The sequence below is a fragment of the Nannobrachium achirus genome (assembly GCF_963921795.1).
Source record: "Nannobrachium achirus genome assembly, chromosome: 18".
NCBI classification, from domain to species: Eukaryota; Metazoa; Chordata; class Actinopteri; order Myctophiformes; family Myctophidae; genus Nannobrachium; species Nannobrachium achirus.
In genome coordinates, this window is record NC_137825.1 from 6,366,061 (window position 1) to 6,392,182 (window position 26,122).

Sequence of the window (26,122 nt, forward strand, 5' to 3'; positions counted from 1 at the left end):
GTACCGCTTTGCGTGATTTTCAGGGCAAAATCTGTAGGAGCAGTGTCCAAAAATGTGTCTTGCAAGAATTGGCCTCATGGTGGCGCTAGAAGAGGCCATGTCAGAAATGAGGGGTGGGGGTTGTGGTTTGGCAGCCAAGGAGTGTGTGTGCAAAGTTTGGCATGGATCGGGGCAACGGTGGCGGAGATATGAGCAGGGGAAAAGTGTGACGTGACGGACAGACAGACTGACAGACAGACTGATGGGCGGACAGCCGGTGGAGGTTTTGATAGTAACTACACTGTCAGAGTTAAAGGAATACCTTGGCATTTTAGGATAAGTGTTGAAGCAAAGAAAATTGCACGAAATTGGAATGGAATTATACCTTTCTATATGCTATGCTTTATTTTTGATACACTGCCTGTTTTTTGGGGGTATTTCACATGCTGTAGGAGTAAAGCCTCTAACATAGTCCAGTGAAGAGCTATCCACCTCACCGCGGTGTAGTTTACCAGCTATCACCTAAAAATGTATAACAAAGCCTAGGTGATAGCTAGAAAACTCTATCTCTTCACCCTGGACTAGGTTAGAGGCTTAAGAGACTCGTTATTGAGCTGAGTGTTCGTTAGGCCTGCCCTGGAACTGTAAATATTTTGGAAACATTTTGGAAATTCATCTGTAAAAATATATGTGGGAACTTGGCCATACACAATTTCTTTAATTATTATTTTTTGCTATAATCCATGTAATAATGACTGCATTGGGTGAAAAGTTTTCCCTCTTCCTGAAAAGTAACTTTTTTTTTTTTTTTTACTTACGAGGTTTCTTACGCGACAGCGGTGATTCATAAAGCGCTGCATTAAACCCTGCTCACGCGTCAGGACTATAAATTGTCCGTCGGCTCTCTCTCTCTCTCGGCTCTCTTTCCTCCTCAATGTGGCGGCTGTCCCATTTCAGTGGAATTCAGGACATGTGTGCCATGAGACACCGACCAGAGACCCCCCCCTCTCCCACCCCCCCACCCCCCCTAAAGGGCTGGGGTCAGGGTCGGAGCGAGGGATGAAAAGACTGAGAGTTAATGAAAAAAGGAGGGAAAGAAAAGGTATCCAGGCAGCAAAGGGAAGAAAAAAAAGAAGTGGAGAGAAGTGTTCTTAAAGGGCCAGTTTCACCCCTGAGACAACTTAAGTCTTATTTTAAAGTAACACAAGAAACACAATCCTGGTTTATTTTGTTTCTTTGTGTTTAATCTGTGTTTTTAGATGTTTTAGCATTTCAAGTGTCTCAGTATTTCATTATTGTGACCGTCAGGTCGCAGTTACTATCAAAACCTCCACCAGCTGCCTGTCAGTCTGTCTGTCTGTCAGTCTGTCACACGTCACACTTTTGCCCTACTCATATCTCCGCCACCGTTGCCCCGATCCATGCCAAAATATGCACACAAACTCCTTGCCTGCCAAACCACTACCTCCAGGGACCCCCTGGCGCTGCCGCCAACAAGTGCAAAAATGACCAAATGAGCACCCCAATGGGGCTGCTCACAGGGAATTCCCGGGGACCACAGACTCCTCGTGCTCCAGAACGAATGCAAAAATGGTCACGCCCCCTAGTGGAGGACCCCCGCCACTGCAGCGCACTTAAAATGCCAATTTTTTCAAACACATTTTTGGACACTGCTCCAACACATTTTGCCCTAAAATCACGCTGCGACCTGACGGTCGCTTATCTCCCGATTAGGGAGTCTTACTGGTAAGACACTGGTCTCACTTCATTTCCTGACTACATGACTTCAGGTGACTACAGTTGTAGTTTTAATCAATGCCAACCTCCGTAGCTAAAGATCTTCATGACGCTGTGAATGTGGGAGGTGGTTTCACAATGGTGGTGCGCAAAGCATGCTGGTATTAATGCAGTCGAACACATCCCCGAGGAACATGATAAACAGCATTATTTCTTTATTTTCCGGTCATAAGGCCACTGCCGTGGGAAGTCATCCACTGAAATAGTTCAACTTTGAAATCCAGTGGCTGCTTAAACCAAGTTAGAACGGGTACACATTATTGTGTATCATTTTATGCTTTAACTATTGAAAAATAGCAGATATACAAGCTCGAGTGCCGCGCTGTGAGCTTGTAGATCTGCTATTTTTGAAAAGTCGTGAAAATTAGAATTTTGACCCGATTCTATAAGTGTCAGCATTCTGGCCAGCCATCGTCAAAGAAAAGGTCCTTTTCACTTCAACTGGAGCTCGGTTAGTCTGTTCTTGAGAGACTACTATGTCAGTGGTTCTCAAACCTTTTCACGTGAAGGACCCCCAAAATGATATTTATTTGGCCACGGACCCGCATCTCAAAATATCTAGTTCCAGGGACCCCCCCTCAGAAGCAAAATTTGAGTTACAAACGTTTGCTTTAAAAATACATATATTAAAGATTTGCACACATTTGTACGACTTTTTCAAAAATAGCAGATCTACAGGCTCGCAGCGCGGCACTCGGTGCCGCGCTGTGAGCTTGTATATCTGCTATTTTTCACTGGTTAAAAGCGTTCAATAATTCTAGGCCTTGTAATAACTGTGTTTTCTCTCCCCCAGCCCGTAAGAGACTGGAGCAGACGGAGAACGGTGACCGGGAGGTCAGCAGCATGGGCAGCCGGTCCAGCTCCTCTGGTAATTCCACACTACCTCCATCTCCACCTCACCAAAACGGCTACCATCGTAAGCAGCGTTCCTTTCGTTAAAACTAAAAACTATGACCAATTCTTTTTCATCTACTGCCTTTTTCGAGCGGGGCTCCCGGAACACAAGAGCTGGCTTTGTCGTCAGGTGAAAAGAAACGGCTTGGACTCCTCATGCACTGAAGGAAGCATGAGGTCAGTCCGTTGCTTTCCCCCATGTTGGCAGAGGGAGTGTAGCGCCCAGGATTACTGTACATTAGACCAGGGGTTCTCAAAGTGGGTGACGGGGCACCCTGGGGTGCCGCGACGGCAGTCCAGGGGTTTGAAGAAGAGGTGCCGCGAGATCATTTGATAATACTTGAACACTTGAAAAAATATTTAGTATCCCTTTAAACTTGAAGTACAAAGTTATTTTCAGTCAGTTCTAACCAAAATGGCCATTATCCCAACGCTTTCCTCGCAACATAATCACTAAAATATCGTCACTGTCAGGCAGAAACCTTGTATCTCCAAGTTTCAAATGTGTACGTCTTTTGGTAAGGCAAAGCCCTGCTTCATCATACAAGACTGTCGCTCAAAACTAGTGAAAACAGACGATCTACAAGCACACAACGCCTCGCATCGCTAGGTGTTGTGTGCTTGTAGATCGGCTGTTTTCACTAGTTTAGTAAATTTTTTAGACGTTAAATACAAAACGAATGGTTTTGGACGTACAAGGTTTCCACCCGACAACGACGATATGCTATAAATATAAGGTGCTGGGAGTGAAAATTATAATGTAGAATCCATTGTAGATCCATTTTCAACATTGCAACCAAATGTAAAATACGTTTACAAATATTACCCACTCTCAGAGTTACAGACCCCATTTGGACCCTCTGGTTGTCCCCCGGGCCAGACATTGGGAAACATGAATCATTATTCTAGGTTTAAAGGTTTACCGTTCATTCTCTGCCTCATTCTGAATCCAATTCAACCCATTCAGGCCTAGAATTATTAATTGCTTTAACTATTGAAAAATAGCAGATATACAAGCTCACAGCGCGGCACCGAGTGCCGCGCTGCGAGCTTGTAGATCTGCTATTTTTGAAAAATTGTGAAAATTTGAATTTTGACCCGATTCTATAAGTGTCTTTTGAATCCTTCTAAGGTTTTTTGAAAAACCTATGTTTCTATGTCAGCAATCTGGCTAGCCATCGTCAAAGAAAAAGGTCCTTTTCACTTAACTGGAGCTCAGTTAGTCTGTTCTTGAGAGACTACTACAGTATGTCAGTGGTTCTCAAACGTTTTCATGTGAAGGACCCCCAAACTGATATTTATTTGGCCACGGACCCCCATCTCAAAATATCTAGTTCCAGGGACCACCCAGAAGCAACATTTTAGTTACAAACTTTCGCTTTAAAAATACATATAGTATATTCAAAGATTTGCAACATTTTCACAACTTTTTCAAAAATAGCAGATATGTATATCTGCTATTTTTCAATAGTTAAAGCATAAAATAATGATACACAATAATGTGTACCCGTTCTAAATGGGTTAACGAGCACATCTAAAGATACAGTGGGATATGGGGGGGGGGGGTAGTAATCATCATCATCATCTGATTACTGCCATCATCTAAACAGGACACGAGCCGTTAGGAACGTTGTTTACCTTGTTTGGTTTTTATATTCGCTTTGATTTCCGTTTGCCGGAGATGAAAGGTAATTGTTCCTTATCGCTGTTTTTCCCCTCGTTTATTTTAGTCGTCGACTCCTTCAGCTTGGGTTTGGGTTTACATTAACGGGACGCATTTTGTACTTTACGAAAACGACCTTTAAATGAATGTAAAAAACTGAATTAAAATTGTTGTAATCAAAATGCCTCCCTACGCACGCAAGCACACGCGTGTGCACGCGCGCACACACACACACACACACACACACACACACACACACACACACACACACACACACACACACACACACACACGCAGAGTATAAAAGGTGGTTTGTTGTAAATTGGTTTCTCTAAATTGATTTGCTTCTATGCCAGGCAGGGTCACATTATAGGATACTAAATAAAGCCTTATTTTATTCTGCAGCTATTGGAGAATAGCTCATCTTCTTATTTTACTTGAACAATTTATCAACATGATGTAAGATTGTAGATCTGCTATTTTCTGCTAAAACTGCTCTAGTGCTGTGTCAACTGACACAGCATGTTTTAGCACCAAAGGTAAGGCGTTCCACAAAGTAGGAGCCACCCCTGCAAAGGCCCGGTCTCCCTTTGTCTTAAGGTTTGTCCAGAAGGCCCTTGTTTGAGGATCTGAGAGAATTAGGTTTAGGGGGCAGTAAGTCCATGATGTACAGCGGGACCCGCCCATGCAATGCTTTATACAGGGTTCCCACGGTCATGAAATTCCTGGAAATATTTTGAAATTAGAATTTCTTTTTTCCAGTACTGGAAAAGTTTGGGAATTTATCAAGGGTCCTGGAAGGTCCTGGAGAAAATGCATTGTCTTTGGTTATTGATTTTGTTAATACCTCTGAAATGACAAATTAAACATGGGCCAAAATTGTCAAATATTAGAGGCAGAAATTGTGAAAATAGCTGATCTACAAGCTCACAACGCCTTGCAATGCGAGGCGGCGTCCCCAGGTCCCAAGTCCCCAGTTAAAACATGATTATTTCGGGGGTCACGGCCTGAAAAGGTTGAGAACCACTGGCATACACTGCCTGTCTTTGGGCATTGTGCATAGGAGTAAGCGACCTGTTATTGAGCTGAATTATTTTTATATAGTCCTGGAAATTGGGTTAAATATTCTGGAAAAGTTTTGGAAATTAATTGGTAAAAATGTGTGGGAACCCTGTTTATATATGCATTTCTGGTCCACGTTACGCTGATAAAAACCTAGATGCGCGCCCAGGTCTGTACCAAATGAGCCAATCTAACCAGCGCTCCAAAACAACAGGTTTGGGGATTGGTGGGAATTGATTACACGATACAGTCACCTGTGCATTTAGTCTCAATGTTTGTAAACAAGAAATGGGTCTATAACAGGGTTCCCCAATTAGTTTTCCCCAAGGGCCAAATTATGTCTAGGGTACCAAGCCGAGGGCCACTACATTGCAGGGGTCGACGGTGGCGTTCCCGCTACTCCAGTGACAGTTCAGATATCGTCGTTGTCGGGTGAAAATCTTGTATGTCCAAAACCGTTCGTTTTGCATTTATCATTTTAAAAATGATTTAAACTAGTGAAAACAGCCGATCTACAAGCACACAACGCCTCGCACCGCGAGGCGTTGTGTGCTTGTAGATCTGCTGTTTTCACTACTTTTGTGCGACAGCCTTGTTTGATGAAGCAGAGCTTTACTTTGCGAAAGAACGTACGTACGTAGGTTTTCCACCCAACAATGACGATATACTAGTGTTGTTGCTGCCATTATTACTGGGGTTGGTGGGGGCCAGACAATAGCCCCCCACGGGCCGCAAATGGCCCGCGGGCCGCCTATTGGGGAACCCTGGTCTATAAGTGTGTGCGTGTGTCCCTCCAGGTTCTCTAAACACTCGTCACGGTGGAGGGGACAGGGGGACGGCAGACGAGCGTTCTCCCGAGGGCCAGACGGCGACGTTGACGTCGTCCTCATCGTCGTCGTCCTCGGCCCCCTCGGGCCCCGGGGGGCCCGGTGGGCCGGTGGACAGCTTCCCCGAGGTGGACAAGGCGGTGCTGGTGGAACGGGTGGTGCGGCTGCAGAAGGCCCTGGCCCGCAAGCAGGAGAAGATGGAGTTCATGGAGGACCACATCAAGCAGCTGGTGGAGGAGATCCGCAAGAAGACCAAGTGAGTTGGAGATGAAACAAACACCTCCAACGCTCCTCTCTGCCTCCTTCCTAGCCTCGGGATCCGGGCATTTAACCCATTTAGGCCTAGAATTATTGAATGCTTTAACTCTGGGGTCTTCAACGTTTTCAGGCCAAGGCCCCCTTAGTTGAGAGAGAGATGAAGCAGGGACCCCCACAACCTTTTCAGAGATTCCATATAGTTTATGTTATTATTTATGTTATTATTTATATATTATATTATATTATTTATTTATTGGGGCTGGTGCCAGCAAAAAGCAGCTTACCTTTGCGATGTTATAGAAAAAGATCTATTGATTATTTCCAAACTTTTGTTTCTCATTGGACCTATTATATGTGTACTTTAGCCAAGCTGGCGGCAGAGGGCCGCCTTATGCAAAGAATGGATGTGAAATGGCCCTCCCCTCTTTCCATCGTTCAGAGCGTAGAAATGCATAATCTAGATCAGGTCCACAGAGAACAGCCAGGAAGTGAATTGGACATCATTGATGTTTACGTGTGGTGGAGATTTGAAAGCAGCATTACGGGAGATGTTTTTACTGTACACACCCGAGCGACATCTCATCAGCTTACAGTCATCAGACAAGGCAGGGACATTATCGTGGCCCTGCGTATTAAAGGGACATCATCTTATGGTCGAAAAGGACCTTTTGACCGAAATCTTCGGTTTCGGTCAAAGTATGAACAGCCCTTAACTCTCTGGCGTCTGGCATAGTATACTGCAATGTATTGTAACACAGTAACTCCCTACATGTGGGCACGCTCTCTCACGCACGCACGCACGCACGCACGCACGCACACACACACAGGCAGAAGTAATTCCATCCGTGGCTCATTCTTTGGCGTATGCTTAGGTGTCTGTCTGCATGCCTGTCACCACCTAACACTCATCACCAAGCTACACCTTTTCATTTCTCTCACCCTTTTTTTATTTTTTACTAACTAAACACGGTTGCGATGGAGCCTGGGGTCCTCCCGAGGACCCCCTACCAGGGTAGTTTAGAGGTAAGTGTCCTTCATGTTGGCCTCATGCTTTTATGATGTGCATGTGAAAATCCTTACTGTTGATCTTTAGCCACTTTAAGCCTGGTGTCTGAATTTTACTGTACGTCATTGTAGGCAAACTTTCAAAAAAAATAGCAGATCTACAAGCTCGCAGTGCCATACGGTGGATTCTAAAACGGTTAGTTCCAATACTTGATTCTGATTGGCTGGTTTCTGATTAAACCAGTGTCTAAATCACACGATAATCCACACCTTGAAGGCATGTAGTATCTTTTTTTTATTGGCCAGTTGTGACTTTGTGAGTTTGTGGCTGACCACCATCTATGAAGATGACAAAAGTAACACATATCATCATTAAATATCAATATCAATTGAATCAGTTTATATCAAACCCAGGTGTGCTATTTCTTTCTACAGTGTTGTGAAGCTCAACTAGAGAAGGGAGCACTTGATTTTCTCTCTAATCCTGCCGTGCGGGGCTTCTAAGCACCGCCCTTTGCACATAGGACGGTAACTGAGTGACTTTGGGCGGGGCTTGTAAAAACAAAACTATTCCCCTGTTGTTTCTGCAGCCTGGCCAGGAACTACTTTCTTGCAGACCTTGTAGTCAATTAATTAGTGAAATAGAACAGTTTTAATTGGTACATGTCTTTGATTTTTCATGTTGCCGTGGCATGTGGTTACCTGTATTTTATAACGGCTGAGAGGGTTGGAGACACTCGGCTTCGCCTCGTGTCTCACCACGCCTCTCAGCCGTTATAAAATACCAGGTAACCAGGTTATTGCTTCAGTACATCAGGCTTAAGTGGTTGAATGACTGCTAAAGGGTTTTTCTATGTGTGGATGTTCGTACTGTACGTGGCTTCTTATTCTTCTTGGAGTGCTAATAGCTTTGTTACTTACTGCCTAGGGCAGCACTATAGCTTTGTGCCATAGATATAGTTGTTGGTTTAGATGTCTTTAAGGGCCATTCACACTGTGAGCACTACTGTATGACTCCTAGGGGCTCTATTATGATCCAGGTCTTATGCCTTGTGCCTTAACTTCTTTGCCTTTTTTTACTATCAATACATATTTTTTTTAATATTTCAAATAGCTGATCTGCAAGCTCACAACATGCAGATGTAGATCAGCATTTGAAGTATTTAAAAATGTTTTTCAAAATAGTAAAAAAAGGCAAAGAAGTTAAGGCATAAGGCATAAGACCTGGATCATAATAGAGCCCCCCAGTAGTTTTAAAATGTGTTATACTGCAAGTAGGGATGGAGCTCGTTATTTTGTATTGATAATGAGCACCTTATCGATCCTGCTAATTGAGCCAGGCTTTTATCCAGCCCACTATGGAAAGACGTGAGACGACAAATTCTGAACAGAACTGGTATCTTTTTTGTATTGGCCAGTTGTTGTGACTGTGAGTTTGTGGCTGACCACCATCTATGAAGTAACAAAAAGTAACAAATACCAGTAAGACTCCCTAATCGGGAGATAAGCGACCGTCAGGTCGCTGCGTGATTTTAGGGCAAAATGTGTAGGAGCAGTGTTCAAAAATGTGGTTCAAAAAATCGGCCAAAAAGTAACAAATATTATCATTAAATATCACTAAAACAATCATTAATTAGTGTACAATAAGTGTTAACTGGCTTTATATTATGAATAGTACTGTAATAATTTCTTGGTCGCCTCTTGTCTTGATTGTTTAAACATGACGTCATGGGCCGCTATGCTCGATATAACAAGCTTGATAAGCCCATATATTATTGATTTGATTTGGATATTGATACCAGGTACTCAATAAATGTGTTATGGAGTTTGTAGCGGGCCATAGTTTCGAGCTCCATCCCTGGTTAAAAGTCAAGTGGATGACAGAGTTCACGCAGAATATAAAGAAATACAATGGTGAACGATATAGTTGCGACCGTCAGGTCGCAGTTACTGTCAAAACCTCGACCATCAATTCTCACATGACCCTGTTCTAGCGCCACCATGAGGCCGAATCTTGCAAAACACATTTTTGGACACTGCTCCTACAAATTCTGACCTAATATCACGCAAATCGGTACACACTTGGTCTACACTCATCTACATGGATCTGTCCCATATAGTGCCACCATCAGGATGATTTTTTTCAAACACATTTTTGGACACTTCTCCAAATGATTTTGGCCTAAAATCATTCAGATCGCTACACAGTATGTCTACACTCATCTCATCCAGGAGGTGTCTAAAAAAGACAGAAGTGGCCGCACACACTATAGCCAAGTGCCAAAGGTTTTATTAGGACAGAGTAATAAACCGACGTTTCGGCAGCACAGCTGCCTTCTTCAGGGTATGACACCTCATCTCATCACCATGGATCTGTCCCATATCGCGCCACCATCAGGCCGATTCTTTGGACACTGCTCCAACACATTTTGCTCTCAAATCACGCTGTGACCTGATGGTCGCTTATCTTCCGATTAGGGAGTCTTACTGGTCATAGATATCTTTATAGTTACAGTGCTCAGTGTGAATGGAACTTTAGTTTGATACAGTAAAATCAACATGTTTTTGCTCTCTTGGTCTTGTATGTGAGCTGTGGGCTGAAACCCTCGCACAGCAAAACTCCAGATAATGAGAAGCATCATTAACCCATTTAGGCCTAGAATTATTGAATGCTTTAACCGGTGAAAAATAGCAGATATACAAGCTCACAGCGCGGCACCGAGTGCCGCGCTGCGAGCTTGTAGATCTGCTATTTTTGAAAAAGTCGTGAAAATGTGTGCAAATCTTTGAATATTATGTATTTTTAAAGCGAACGTCTGTAACTCAAATTTTGCTTCTGGGTGGTCCCCGGAACAAAATATTTTGAGATGGGGGTCTGTGGCCAAATAAATATCATTTTGGGGGTCCTTCACATGAAAAGGTTTGAGAACCACTGACATAGTAGTCTCTCAAGAACAGACTAAGGACCTTTTTTTTTTTTACGATGGCTGGCCAGATTACTGACACAGAAACATAGGTTTTTCAAAAAACCTTAGAAGGATTTAAAAGACACTTATAGAATTGGGTCCAAATTCAAATTTTCAAGATTTTTCAAAAATAGAAGATCTACAAGCTCGCAGCGCGGTACTCGGTGCCACGCTATGAGCTTGTATAACTGCTATTTTTCAATAGTTAAAGCATAAAATAATGATACACAATAATGTGTACCCGTTCTGAATGGGTTAATCTGATGCTTGATATTCTTATTATTCTCATTTACTATTATAATCATCGTCATCATCAATGCATGGCATGATCCCTATCCTTGCACCTGTCACAGACGTCACCTGCAGAATGACTGTTGACCAGTTTGAAGCTTTTCTTTGGAGCATTTTCACTTTGATACCGTGATATGATATTATAAGAGGCTGTTGTTCTCTGAAATGTGATAGGTACAAATAGGTACCTATCATAGGACTTATTCTGACATAAACAATGACTCCTGAAAGACTCCATGTCTTTAAGTATCAATGATCAAAGTGAAAATGGTCAACAAAATGTTGTCTGTGTTGTCCACAGACATGATGTACTCTATCCTAGTGGTTCTCAACCTGTGGGTTTTTGAGCGGTGGTCACAACGCTCCTATACGTGGCCGTGTGTGTGGGTCTGTCTGTCTGTCTGCGTGCGTGTCTGTCTGTCTGTAGCCTGCAGTAACCTTTTCTGACCACACATGTTAAGGAAGGGGCGCTGTTGTTCAGGCCAGGCCAGACCAGGCACACACACACATACACACGCACACACACACACACACACACACACACACACAGGGGGGAAGGGGGGGGACCACCGCTCAGTTCACACGGGTGTGATTTTATTCTTTTTTCAACAGTTCTTCACGTAAGCTCAGATCAGACTAAATGTGGTGAATCCTGGTCACCAGAATGACAGGGGGAATGATCACGTAATAGACAGAAAATAAAAGAGGAAAATAAGTGCTACAATAATTATGTAACTAGGATACAAGCCAGGTAATATTCTAACTGAGCATCGGACCAAAACCCAGGTCATTACGCGGTTTGGGAGCCAGGAAGGCTAAGGGTCTAGGTCAGGAGTCTTCACCGTTTTGCTTATTTTATTTTATATTTATTTTATCCATTAAGACCTGCTTTACCTTTGAACCACTTTAATCATTATTTTATACTATGACTATTCAAAAATAGCAGATATACAAGCTCATAGCGCAGGCACCGAGTGCCATTTCAAGTGAGTTCAAGGGGAGGCACGCACATCCCAAAAAATATTAACAGGTGCTGGACCAAAATACATACACAAGAAGAAGAAGAAGAAGAGGAGGATGTTCGCACACTGACATTTCCCTCTCAGAGGCAATTTATTTGAAGGCATCGACAACCGTTTTGGCGATGCCTTAAAATAAATTGCCTCTGGGAGTGAAAAGTCAGTGTGCAGACATCCTCTTCTACTTCTTGTCTTATATGTAACGCCATGTTTTTTGGGTTGGGTAGATCTGTGTTTCTCAAATGGAGGTACGTGTACCCCTAGGGGTACGCAGAGGCACTACAGGGGGTACTTGAGAGAAAATGGAGATTGTAAACATTTATTTTGTTCAATGATAAAACATTGGTTTAAAGCTCTGTAAAGCTTTAAACCCAATTAAGTAAGAATGTTGACTTTTACTGAATGGAAAACTGTCCCTTATTTTCAACATAATATTGACGTAAAAACTGGACTTTTGATGTATTTTCAAATCAAAATTGTTGTCGATTTAAAGGGGGTACTTGGAATCAGCAATCAGGAAAAAGGGATACTGAAGCCCAAAAAGATTGAGAAACACTGGGGTAGATCATGTTGAGCATTTTGAAAGTAGTTCTTCTCAAGTCAAAAAAGTGCGGGCACCCGTGAGCTAAATTCTAAAATGACATGAACACTTTCCCGGTTTTTGTTGGGTTATTAACTCATTCGGAGTTTACGGCCGTGAAGCCCGTAAATTTCTCTATGTCTTTCACTGCTGGCTTCTCCTACCTGTTAACGTAGGCTCTCATCCAGTTCCCATCGTGCGTGATCGGACACTGCTATGCGTCGTGTGTTCGCGTATTTCCATCAGCTTCTCAAATCCTTTTAGATTTTTACAATTGATCAATAAGTTCTCCGTCTGTAAGCCGCGGAGTTTAAACAGTAAGGTAACGGGCCAAAATAGACGACGGACCATCGGCTTCCGGTTTAGGGGCTCAATGCTAACGGGTCCGCCCAATAATGTGTCCGTGTAGAAACCGATCACGGAGCATTAGTTCCGGCCTATTTTAGTTTCGCTTCGATAAAAAAATGTTTTTTAATTAATTTTTATTACATTTACGGGTTCTACGGGCATGGCAGAGAAGGGGTACAAAGGGGTATTTTGAGGGCAGAGTTTGAGTTAAAGATGATCCAATACCACTGTTTTCCTTCCCAACTACGACACCTTCTCCATTCTTTCTGTCTTTGAAGCAGTCATACTGCTTCAAATGACAATTTTCCCATTTCTTTACACAGTCCTTTACATTGTTATAGAGGGTAGGCACATGCATAAAGTGAATGGCAAACCGAGTGGCAAAGTGAGTTTAACGTTGTTTAACCCTGCAAGGCCCAGCGTTGCTTTTTGGCAACATTTTTTAAATCATTTAAAAAAAAATGTTATAGTTAGTTTTCCTGTTCTTTTTTCACATTAACATCACCATTAAATCCTATTGTTTAGTATTACAATGCCATTGGCCTCATATTTGCATATAAATACCCCCCACAGAGGCTGACATTCACACCTCCCAGAGAAGTTGAAATTCTCACTCTTTAACTGAAGCTATTCCTCACTAAAACAGAAGTAAAATGCCTGTAATATATGTTTTCATGATCATTAGAATGTCTAGAACATGTACATATGATATTATTGTGAAAAATATCCCCAAAATGCAAATTAGAGCATGATTTATGATTTATGGCTATAAAACCTTACAAAAACATTATTAATTTTTTAACATTACATTTTCCCAACAGCATCTGATTATTATTATTATTATTATTATTATTTTGGCCAGTAGAAATTAATTCGGGTCTTGCAGGGTTAATGCAATCAGATTTTTTGGATGTACAGTGTGGGCTGTCAAGGCCAGAAAGTAGTTTTTTTTTTTGCCACTCAGTAGGTGTTCCCGCATAACTTCCGGGTATGATGATGATATCACGCGCATACCCTCTATTGAACTAGTAGGGGTCAGACAAGGCAGTGCTGCAATTCCATTACCTGAAGCTGTGCACCAGCCAGACGATACGCAGAGCAGCACAGGCAGTAAGTGGGGCATTCACCATGCTGATATGAAGCTGTGCACCAGCCAGACGATACGCAGAGCAGCACAGGCAGTAAGTGGGGCATTCACCATGCTGATATGAAGCTGTGCACCAGCCAGACGATACGCAGAGCAGCACAGGCAGTAAGTGGGGCTTTCACCATGCTGATATGAAGCTGTGCACCAGCCAGACGATACGCAGAGCAGCACAGGCAGTAAGTGGGGCTTTCACCATGCTGATATGAAGCTGTGCACCAGCCAGGCCATACGCAGAGCAGCACAGGCAGTAAGTGGGGCTTTCACCATGCTGATATGAAGCTGTGCACCAGCCAGGCCATACGCAGAGCAGCACAGGCAGTAAGTGGGGCTTTCACCATGCTGATATGAAGCTGTGCACCAGCCAGGCCATACGCAGAGCAGCACAGGCAGTAAGTGGGGCTTTCACCATGCTGATATGAAGCTGTGCACCAGCCAGGCCATACGCAGAGCAGCACAGGCAGTAAGTGGGGCTTTCACCATGCTGATATGAAGCTGTGCACCAGCCAGGCCATACGCAGAGCAGCACAGGCAGTAAGTGGGGCTTTCACCATGCTGATATGAAGCTGTGCACCAGCCAGGCGATACGCAGAGCAGCACAGGCAGTAAGCGGGGCATTCACCATGCTGATATGAAGCTGTGCACCAGCCAGGCGATGCCCAGAGCAGCACAGGCAGTAAGTGGGGCTTTCACCATGCTGATATGAAGCTGTGCACCAGCCAGGCGATATGCAGAGCAGCACAGGCAGTAAGTGGGGCATTCACCATGCTGATATGAAGCTGTGCACCAGCCAGGCGATACGCAGAGCAGCACAGGCAGTAAGCGGGGCTTTCACCATGCTGATATGAAGCTGTGCACCAGCCAGGCGATACGCAGAGCAGCACAGGCAGTAAAGCCGGTTTTCCATACCACTTTTTAGCCCGACACTACACGACACGGCACGACACCGCACCGCATTTTTTATGTAGGTTTTCCACTACAGTACCCCCCCTCCTCTCCTCCTCCCCTCTCCCCCTCCGCTCCCGAAATATATCGACGCCCCTTTCAACATACGGATACTCGTTCTCAGTCTGTAAACACAACGGAGATGCTAACTTGCGCTAATTATTTTTAGAGATGTGGTGGACAATGTTTTAGATGCCACACACTCACACAGGTCTTCATCGAGTCTTTACAACTATAGCGACGACTAACGTCGGGGTGAACATAGTCAAATAATAACTTTATTGGCCAAACCACACAAAGAAGAGTAGAGGCTAGTTGCGCTAGCATACATGCTAAGCTACAGTACAGTACATGTAGGCTACTGTAGATTATTTTCCCCATTCAACACGGAGATGTGGTGGTGGACAATGTTTTAGATGCCACACACTCACACAGGTCTTCATCAAGTCTTAACAACTATAGCGACAACTAACGTTGGGATGTTCATGGTCAAATTATAACTTTATTGGCCAAACTCCCCAAAAGAAGTAAGCTAATGTAGAGGCTATGCTAGTGCAGCAACAGGACAGTACATGTCATGTAGGCTACTGTAGATTCGTTCAACACATGCAGTTACAAATACAAACAGGAGACATCTCACTGAGATCTATATAAAATAACGGATTGCCGACGCATTTGCCGTTGATAATTGCGACTCGCGACGATATAGCCTATGTCCACTGTTTGTGTTGATTAATGTTCTTGGTGCTTCGTGGTATCTCAACTGCAGGGCTGGGGAACACAATTCTGCCTAATCGTCCTCTTTATAAACAGATATATAAAACAAATAGGCTTTGCTTTTATATTTGATTTGCAGCCGTGACTGCATACTAAAATCTGTCTCAAGTTGTTGTGTTGAAAGACACAGCTCAGCCGTGAGACTCTGTCTCTGACCAATCAGTATCAGCAGCGTGTATACGTCACTGATTTGGCCTCATTTAGCCCAGGCCGGGTCCACTCGAGAGTGGAGCTGTTTAAGTACCCCGTTAAGTACCACTTTCACACCACTCTACCCAGTTCCTTGTAGTGGAAAACCTGACACAAGTGGGCGGTGTGGTGTGGAGTGGTGTGTAGTTGGGCCTGTGGAAAACCGGCTTAAGTGGGGCATTCACCATGCTGATATGGGTACGGTAACGACTCTTATGAGGGTTTACTGTATCAGCTTATCTGGGAAGTCATGACCCCATTATAAGTGCGGCGTGTGCAGATTATATTTCCTGTTCATCCGCTGCTATTGAGCGTACGTTGAGCTTAGGTTTTGTGCAGCGGCGTATAACCTGTTTCCACCTGAAATTATTAATTTTTAGCTAATGAAATATACAGTAGCAGACATACAAGCTCACAGCGCAGCACCGAGTGCCGTGCTGCGAGCTTATAGATCTGCTATTTTTTTTAAATCGTGCAAATCTTTGCTCTTGAAAAATAGCAAATATACAAGCTCACAGCGCGGCACCGAGTGCCGAGCTGCAAGCTTGTAGATGTGCCATTTTTGAAAAATCGTGCAAATTTGAATATATATTTTTTCAAAGCATGCTTTTTTAACTCACATCTCTGCTTCTGGGGGGTCCCTGGATCAACATATTTTGAGATGGGGACCAAATACATGAAATTTTGAGGGTCCTCTGACATGAAAAAGTTTGAGAACCACTGATTTAGAATAATAATAATAAACACTATTTATATACGTAGCACCTTTCATACATAAAATTTTGCTCAAATTGCTTTCCAGAGCAAAGATTTGTACACATAAGACATAAAAGAAAGAGGAAAGATTTAGAAGACAGAATACAGAATCGGGTCAAAAATATTAAAAAGACTTGCAAATATTTTCACGGTTATTTCAAAAATAGCAGATCTACAAGCTCACAGCGCGGCATTCGGTGCCGTACTGTGAGCTTGTATATCTGCTATTTTTCAATAGTTAAAGCATAAAATAACTGAGTAAATGTAATAATGCGTTCCCGGGCTAAGAGGGATAATATCACGGTGTGACCTTGCCAGCGCTGTAAAGGCAGAGCCACTGCAGCAGACTTTCTGCATGGTCACTACTATATAATACACAGTACAGTAGAGCTGGGAGGAGATGCATGGTCACTATACTATATAATACACAGTACAGTAGAGCTGGGAGGAGATGCATGGTCACTATACTATATAATACACAGTACAGTAGAGCTGGGAGGAGATGCATGGTCACTATACTATATAATACACAGTACAGTAGAGCTGGGAGGAGATGCATGGTCACTACTATATAATACACAGTACAGTAGAGCTGGGAGGAGATGCATGGTCACTATACTATATAATACACAGTACAGTAGAGCTGGGAGGAGATGCATGGTCACTATACTATATAATACACAGTACAGTAGAGCTGGGAGGAGATGCATGGTCACTATACTATATAATACACAGTACAGTAGAGCTGGGAGGAGATGCATGGTCACTATACTATATAATACACAGTACAGTAGAGCTGGGAGGAGATGCATGGTCACTACTATATAATACACAGTACAGTAGAGCTGGGAGGAGATGCATGGTCACTATACTATATAATACACAGTACAGTAGAGCTGGGAGGAGATGCATGGTCACTATACTATATAATACACAGTACAGTAGAGCTGGGAGGAGATGCATGGTCACTACTATATAATACACAGTACAGTAGAGCTGGGAGGAGATGCATGGTCACTATACTATATAATACACAGTACAGTAGAGCTGGGAGGAGATACATGGTCACTATACTATATAATACACAGTACAGTAGAGCTGGGAGGAGATGCATGGTCACTATACTATATAATACACAGTACAGTAGAGCTGGGAGGAGATGCATGGTCACTATACTATATAATACACAGTACAGTAGAGCTGGGAGGAGATGCATGGTCACTATACTATATAATACACAGTACAGTAGAGCTGGGAGGAGATGCATGGTCACTACTATATAATACACAGTACAGTAGAGCTGGGAGGAGATGCATGGTCACTATACTATATAATACACAGTACAGTAGAGCTGGGAGGAGATGCATGGTCACTATACTATATAATACACAGTACAGTAGAGCTGGGAGGAGATGCATGGTCACTACTATATAATACACAGTACAGTAGAGCTGGGAGGAGATGCATGGTCACTACTATATAATACACAGTACAGTAGAGCTGGGAGGAGATGAAATGCGGTTACATTAAGAACGTTCCACGTCGTTAATACTTATGTGCTGTATGCCCTTGTTAACCCTTGTTTTAAGTCCCTGGCATCCCGGAAAGGTTTTTCTTTGCCTTTTTTATATCGTGGTCTTGTATTCAGCATTCGTGCCATCTTCGTCAGAGTCGTGACTTAAAAGGTCAACAGAGGTTTAGCCAGTGTTTAAATCTGACTGCAAATTTTGAGGTGGTTTTACTCAGATTTTGAATAAAATTCTGTTTAGTTTTGCCCTCATGGAATATAGTTTCAGTCTTGTCGGCAGCTTGTAGATCAGCTATTTGTTGTACAACAAAATGTGCAGGGCCTAAGAAGGTGTTAAACGTTGAAGCCTGCCCCAGTGGCTTTGCTCTAGTTCAGGGGTGCCCAAAAGGTAATAATAATAATAATAAAGCTTTATTTGTATAGCACCTTTCATGACATGAAATGCAGCTCAAAGTGCTTTACAGAGCAGAAAATGAAGCACAGTTACTTAACAGAAAAAAATAAAATACACATGAATACAATAAAGCAGAACAATAAAAACATAAAACATTGAAGAACAATTTCAGAACAGTGTGGACGTCAATAGCATCAAAGAGATAAAAAAATAATTCAGCTAAAAGCAAGAGTAAAGAAATAGGTCTTGAGCTGTGCTTTAAAGCTATCCACAGAGGCTGCCTGTCTTAGGTGTAGTGGGAGTTTATTCCAAACTGTCGGTCCGTAGAAGCAGAAAGCTGCTTCACCATATTTTTTATATTTCATTTTAGGCACATCGAGTAGGTCAGCACTAGAAGACCTGAGTGGGCGGTTTGGAACGTATCTATGCAGGCAGTCATAGAGGTACGAAGGTGCCAGACCATTTAGAGCTTTATAAACAAGTAAAATAATTTTAAAATCAATCCTAAAAACAACCGGGAGCCAGTGTAGCGACGCTAAGACTGGAGTAATATGTTCTCTCATCTTAGCTTTAGTTAAAACTCTGGCTGCCGCATTTTGAACAAGTTGCAAACTGTCAGTTGTTTTCTTTGGCAGACCAGAGAGAAGTGCGTTGCAGTAATCAAGCCGAGAGAAAACAAAAGCCTGGATCAGCGTTTTTGCATCGTCCAATGTTAGATAGGCTCTAATTCGCGCAATATTTCTAAGGTGAAAGAAGGCAATCTTGGTGACATGATTAATGTGTGTATTAAAATTCAATTCAGCGTCAATGATCACTCCCAGGTTCTTTACAGAAGTGTTACTTTCTTTAGACAGGTTACCAAGTCTACTTATTATTGATTCTCTCTGCGCAGTAGAACCAATTATGAGAACTTCTGTCTTGTCCTCATTTAGTTTGAGAAAGTTCTCACTCATCCAGCATTTTATGCTAGACACACACGTCAGCAATGGGTCTAGAGCACAGGGGTCGTCCGGAGCTACCGAAAGGTACAGCTGGGTGTCATCAGCATAGAAATGGAAATTCACACCGTGAGCGGAAATAAGTTCTCCCAGCGGCAGTATATAGAGGGAGAATAATAAAGGACCAAGAATTGAGCCCTGTGGAATACCAGAGCAGATGTTGTGTTTGTTTGACTCAAAGTCAGCTAGATTAACAAAGTAGCTTCTGCCTGTTAGGTAGGAGTAAAACCAGGACAAAGCTGTGCCTGACAGCCCTACCCAGTGTTCAAGACGTTGTATTAGAATTGTATGGTCAATTGTGTCAAAAGCCGCCGTTTGATCCAGCAGTAGGAGAACGGATACATTTTTGTTATCAGCAGACACCCTAAGATCATTAATTACTTTTAAAAGTGCAGTTTCTGTGCTGTGTCCTTTCCTGAAGCCGGATTGGAATTTGTTGTGCACCTTATTGTTCTGCAGAAATACATCCAATTGATGAAAGATAATTTTTTCTAGGACCTTGCCCAGAAAAGGCAAATTGGAAATGGGTCTATAATTACACAGCATGGACGGGTCGAGGTTGTGTTTCTTGAGTAAGGGCTTAACTACGGCCGTTTTCAGTGTTTCTGGAAAGACACCTGATTGTATAGAGTTATTTACTATTTTTAGGATATCTCCAATCACACAGTCTACAACCTCTTTGAGAAATGGCGTGGGTATTGCATCCAGCGAGCAAGAAGACGATGTCATTTGCGATATGGTTTTACGAAGTTCCTCTTCATCAATTTCACAAAATGATACTAGGCTGCCCCTAGATTTATCTACACTTTTACACATGGCACCATTAACCGCATTTGCATTTGTGACAGTATTGGTGATCTACCAGTAGATCACAAAGGCTGTGCAAGTAGACCACATGACATGCTCTCTCTAGGTCGTCCTCAGACGAGCCTTCCATCGCCGCTTCCAGTCATCCCGGTTCTCCATACATCTGGCCAGCTCGCTGGTGCTTTGCGCTCCTGCTTCTTTCTTGAGTACATCCACATATGTTAGTGTGGGACGTCCTCGTGAGTGACCGGTGCCCATGTGTTGGTTCCTAAACATATATAATTAAAATCACAAAACCCCTCTTTTTGACATCTGTCAATTAAGGTGAATTGATTGACATGAAGAAGGGCCTGTCATCTCCCTTCATGGCTTCTAAAGTAGGCAAATTGGGGGGTTCTTTGCAATGCTACGAAAACAATGCATTGCAAAGAACCCGAAAACCTACCACTTCCATACAGAATGGAATGAAGACTTTTCCCCCCCCACTATTTCCCATTCCATGTGTGTGCAATGCTATTCCAAAGCCCCCTCACGTACATGTTTTGGGGTGGGTAGATCACGTTGAGCTGGTCATTCTAAAAGTAGCTCTCAAGTCAAAGAAGTGTGGGCACCCCCTGCTCTAGTTGTTGAGGTTTGCCAGCTCAATGTGGCCTCAGAGAAGCCTGAACCTCTGGTATTTTATAAGTGACCTTCAGTAAGGAAACGTACTCAGGGACTTGACAGTTCCATCTCCTCTCCTTCCCTCTTCCCTATCGGTTCAGTCTAATCAGGCTGGCAGGAGCACAGTGGCTTTAACCCTATAAGTGCCTATCCCGAACAAGTTCGGCTTTATTTCAATCCAATACAATATTTTATTTGCTATTTTACTTACCCCGAGCTGCTTGGAGCAACGTGGGTGGTCCTTGCTCGTCCAGCGCTTACCAACGAGAGACGCTAGATGGTCCGACGATTTATTCCATTGAAAATGGTTTAAAATAAAGTTTAGAGCCCCCCAAAAAAAACTCAATCTATACTGTCGGCGGCGCGACGTATTCCGGGGTGCCTATCCCGAACTAGTTCGGGATATTTAATAAAATGAATTATTTAATCGGAGGCCTCAACGAAGCCCCGGTCTAAACGTCCATCCATGGTCCAGGCCAACACTCGGCCATACACGGGCCGTAGTCGTGCTAACAGCCGCATTGCGCCGCCCACTCCAATAATAAATCACATCTTTAGACAGGATTTTCTCCGGATTGTGTTCCCAGACCCAAAGAGAACGTTTTTTTTGCGACTGAAATAGCTTTAGATCGGGCTTCTAAAGGGGTTAGCATTTTGGCTACGTGTCAGCTAGCTTCCTCCTCTCGTTCCACATAGCATTGGCTGGAGTGAAATCCCAAGGCACTTGGGACAGTGTCGACGGAAGCTAGAGCGAAGGTCTATAGAGAGATTTCTGGCACTCTAGCGGCCACTTGTGGCCCGGGGCACTGTATGAGTTAAAAATACAGAAACATCCAGCTGGACTGGAGTGCATTTCTCCTTGCAGAAAGAGAAGAAAAGCTATTCTTAATTTAAATGAAGAGGAGCGTCTCTCAGCAGAGCACCAGAAGGTGTCTTATTTTTAATTGTACCTAAATGAAGACGCTCCCCGCTGAATCCACCTTTTTATAGCAGCTGGGATCTCTGTGGTAAGTAGAGCCGAGACTGAAACCTGGTGAGATCTCTTCTCTTTGGCCTGTAGGCCAGTAGGTCCCAAACCTTTTCTGTGACAATGGCCGCGGACCCCCCGTCTGAAAATGTTTTGTGCCAGGGACCCCCAGAAGAGAGTATTTGTACCTGGAATTAGATATGCAAACTCACAGTGCGACACAGAGTGCTGCGCCGCGAGCTTTTAGATCTGCTATATATATATTTTTTTTTTCTATCGTGAACATCTGTGCAAATCTTTGAATATATATTTTTTCAAAGCAAACTTTTGTAACTCAAAACTCTGCTACTGGGGTGGTCCCTGGAACAACATATTCTGAGATGGGGGTCCGTGGCCAAATACATGTAGGCCTAATTTTGGTTTAGAAGAAGGATTTATTTAGAAGACATTTATAGAATCGGGTCAAAGACTTGAACACATTTTCACGATTTTTCAAAAATAGCAGATCGACAAGCTCGCAATGCGGCACTCAGTGCCGCGCTGTGAGCTTGTATATCTGCTATTTTTTTTATAGTTTAAGCGTAAAATAAGTGACACAGATTTGCATTGATGACATTTTCCCGGGCAACCCCTTTAGAACCCGCTTTCAGATCCACATTCCATTCTGTGTTGAACACTTTTTTATCGTCCTGAAAATGCATCGCCTCATTTTTCAAAACATTGCGGGCAGTTGTGACCGCCAGTGTGACCACACGGTCTCTCTCTCTCTCTCTCTCTCTCTCTCTCTCTCTCTCTCTCTCTGTGTGTGTATCTGTAACGTAACCTTGACATCAACCCATTTTCCATTTTAGTGCCTCCGTGTAGCAAACAAAATGATGCTTGTACCTGTTAGGCTGTTACAACGCTTTTATTGAAACATGTTTTCAGAGAAACATGCCCTCTCTCTCTCTCTCTCTCTCTCTCTCTCTCTCTCTCTCTCTCTCTCTCTCTCTCTCTCTGTGCACTGTAATGCATTGACCTTCATTATAGTAGATATGGCTTTCAACTATGTCTCACCGTATGGCAGCATACTATACTGTACTGTACTGTAGTGTCCATATTTGCTCACACTAATGACTTCAGCTCATCAATCACAAGTTAATTAACTCAACACCTGCCCTGGGAAACCACTACTGAAGCCACCGCAACAACATGTTAGGCTTTGTGTGCGTGCGTGCGTGCGTGCGTGCGTGCGAGCTTTAATCGGGCCTAAATATCTGAGCCCGAGCCCAACACAGCCCCACATTTTTCTAAACAAGCTTAATCATTCTAACCTTTTCCAACTGTCTTCAGTATAAGAAACAGCTTGTAGCAAACAGGGCTAACCGTCCAAATAAGGAACAGATAAACATCAGACAGAGCCTCGCTCTGTCTGAAAACACAGGCTGGAGACCTCCGCAGCAGGCAGCAGGCCTACAGGCAAAGTTCACAGTCACACAACGACTCTAATATTAGGTTATACAAAAGTGACTGTGAACAGTTTCCAAACCCATTCAGAACAGGTACACATTATTTATTGTCTATCATTATTTTATGCTTTAACTATTGAAAAATAGCAGATATACAAGCTCACAGCGCGGCACCGAGTGCCGCGCTGCGAGCTTGTAGATCTGCTATTTTTTTGAAAAATCATGAAAATTAGAATTTTGACCCCGATTCTATAAGTGTCTTTTGAATCCTTCTAAGGTTTTTTTTGAAAAACCTATGTTTCTATGTCAGCAATCTGGCTAGCCATCGTCAAAGAAAAGGTCCTTTTCACTTAACTGGAACTCAGTTAGTCTGTTCTTGAGAGACTACTATGTCAGTGGTTCTCAAACTTTTTCACATGAAGGACCCCCAAAATGATATGTATTTGGCGACGGACCCCATCTCAAAATATCTAGTTCCAGGGACCCCCCAGAAGCAAAATTTGAGTTACAAACGTTCACTTTAAAAATGCATATATTCAAAGATTTGCACACATTTTCACGACTTTTTCAAAAATTGCAGATCTACAAGCTCGCAGCGCGGCACTCTTGTGCCGCGCTGTGAGCTTGTATAACTGCTATTTTTCAATTGCTAAAGCATTCAATAATTCTTGGCCAAATTAAACGATGTCCCCCGCTCAGCAGTGCACGCATGCACACACACACACACACACACACACACACACACACACACACACACACACACAGTCACTCACACAGTCACTCACACACACTCAAGTTGTGCGGCAGCACAGCAGAGCAGTCTCTCAGTCTCTCCGGGAGTCTGTGAGAGGCGGCTCACGTTAGGCAAAACAGCTCACGAGTGCAGCTTCAAAGACCGTTCATACTCACAGCCCAACAAATACGCAGACAGGTCTGCGTGGGCTCGGGCTGAAATCTTTAAGCTTACTGACACGTGCCTCATTTGAGCCTTGCAATCCATAGTTATCGCCGATTGATACATGCACTTGTGTGTTTTGACCAGAGGCCCAGTTGTCCGGATTTAACATGAAGCCAGCCCAGAACTATATGTTCCTATGATTGGCCGCTAGTTGCGCTGTTCTGGTACCAAAAGCTAAATGTTCTCCATAGGACTCCTTCATTTTCACCCCAACTTTTACATTTGATTTTCTTTTTTTTAATACTGTATGGTTCGCTAGTTTAAATCACGATATGCGTTTTGGGAAAATATGTTCCCATTAATGTTATAATTGATGTTAAAGCAGGGTGTGCTTTAGGAGGGGCTTGGTTATCTTGTGATGATTCTGATCCAATGCTTATTCTTTGTGTGCTTTATTTTTGGCAAGCTCAAGACATTCTCCCAAGTATCCCTGCGGTTGCACGTGACCGTTGGCAGCCAATAGCATTCCCTGGGTTCCATTAATAAAATGATGGCGACAGCCATACAAGGGCAAAAAAAAGCTTAATTTTTGCTCTGATAGAAACCAATATTTTTTACGTTCTATGGTTTTGACTAACACGGAGCGACAACACAGAAGCAGAGAACCGGGTTCCCACGGTCATGAAATTCCTGGAAATATTTTGAAATTAGAAAAATATTTTTCCAGTACTGGAAAAGTTTTGGAATTGATCAAGGGTCCTGGAAGGTCCTGGAAAAGAATAGCTATGCATTGTCTTTGGTTATTGATTTTGCTAATACCTCTGAAATGACAAATTAAACATTGGCCACATTGTAAAATATTAGATGCAGAAATTGTGAAAATAAGACACAATGTCACAATAAAACGGTGTTATACAAAATTCCTCAACTCTTAGTGCTCGTCAGGGTGCCGGGGTCCCCAGTTCAAATATGATTTCGGGGGTCACGGCCTGAAAAGGTTTAGAACCACTGGCATACACTACCTGTCTTTGGGCATTGCACATAGGAGTAAGTGACTCGTTATTGAGCTGAATTATTGTTATATAGTCCTGGGAATTGGGTTAAATATTCTGGAAAAGTTTTGGAAATAAATTGGTAAAAATGTGTGGGAACCCTGAGAGAAATGAACAATTCTGAGTAGAGATCATTGATTGTATTTGTTATGTTTGTGTCCATAGAATCCTGCAGAGCTACGTGCTCCGAGAGGAGACGGGCGCTCTGTCCTCGGAGGCCTCAGACTTCAACAAGGCCCACCTGTCGCGGCGGGGGGGCATCATGGCGTCGCTCTACTCCTCCCACCCCGCCGACAGCGGCCTGACCCTTGACCTCTCGCTGGAGATCAACAGGAAGCTGCAGGCCGTGCTGGAGGACACGCTGCTCAAGAACATCACCCTCAAAGTAAGACCGTATTCCTTTGTTGAAGACATTAGTTCAATAGTTCCCCCAAAATTACTTTTTTTCCCCTATTGGTTACTTAAACCCATGGAGGAGATGCAATGCGGTTAGAAGAACGTTCAACATCATTTATACTTAACTCATATGCTGCTATGGCTGAAAATCCCGGAAAAATCACGTTGTACCGCTCTGCCACGCCCGTAGAACCCGGAAATTTCCCGTTTTTGAAAAAAAAAATCAAAAAAATGTTTTTTGACCCCAAAAACTTTAGTAGGCATGATAGCAATCGCGAAATTGCATGTTTAACCCCCATAGCAACCCCATCTTTCAAACATGGCAGCCATCTTTGTTTACATTTTAGGAAAACATAATGGCTGTTATCTCATGAATGCCTGAACGGATTTCCATTCGGATTTTTTAGTTTGAAAGCTGTGAGCAATGTGGACACACGTGGTGCATTATCTAGGCATGGGTGTGCATGATCCGTG

General features: G+C 43.2%; 1 protein-coding gene across 1 annotated transcript in view; it reads left to right on the top strand.

Annotated features, from left to right (window-relative positions):
* Nucleotides 1-26,122, top strand: part of ccdc186 (coiled-coil domain-containing protein 186) — a 96,204-nt gene that overhangs the window by 58,996 nt on the left and 11,086 nt on the right. Inside the window, exons 15-17 of the mRNA XM_080748059.1 lie at nt 2,570-2,692; nt 6,193-6,478; nt 25,418-25,637. Of these exons, the coding sequence (XP_080604185.1) occupies nt 2,570-2,692; nt 6,193-6,478; nt 25,418-25,637 (629 nt within the window). The remainder of the gene's footprint in view (nt 1-2,569; nt 2,693-6,192; nt 6,479-25,417; nt 25,638-26,122) is intronic.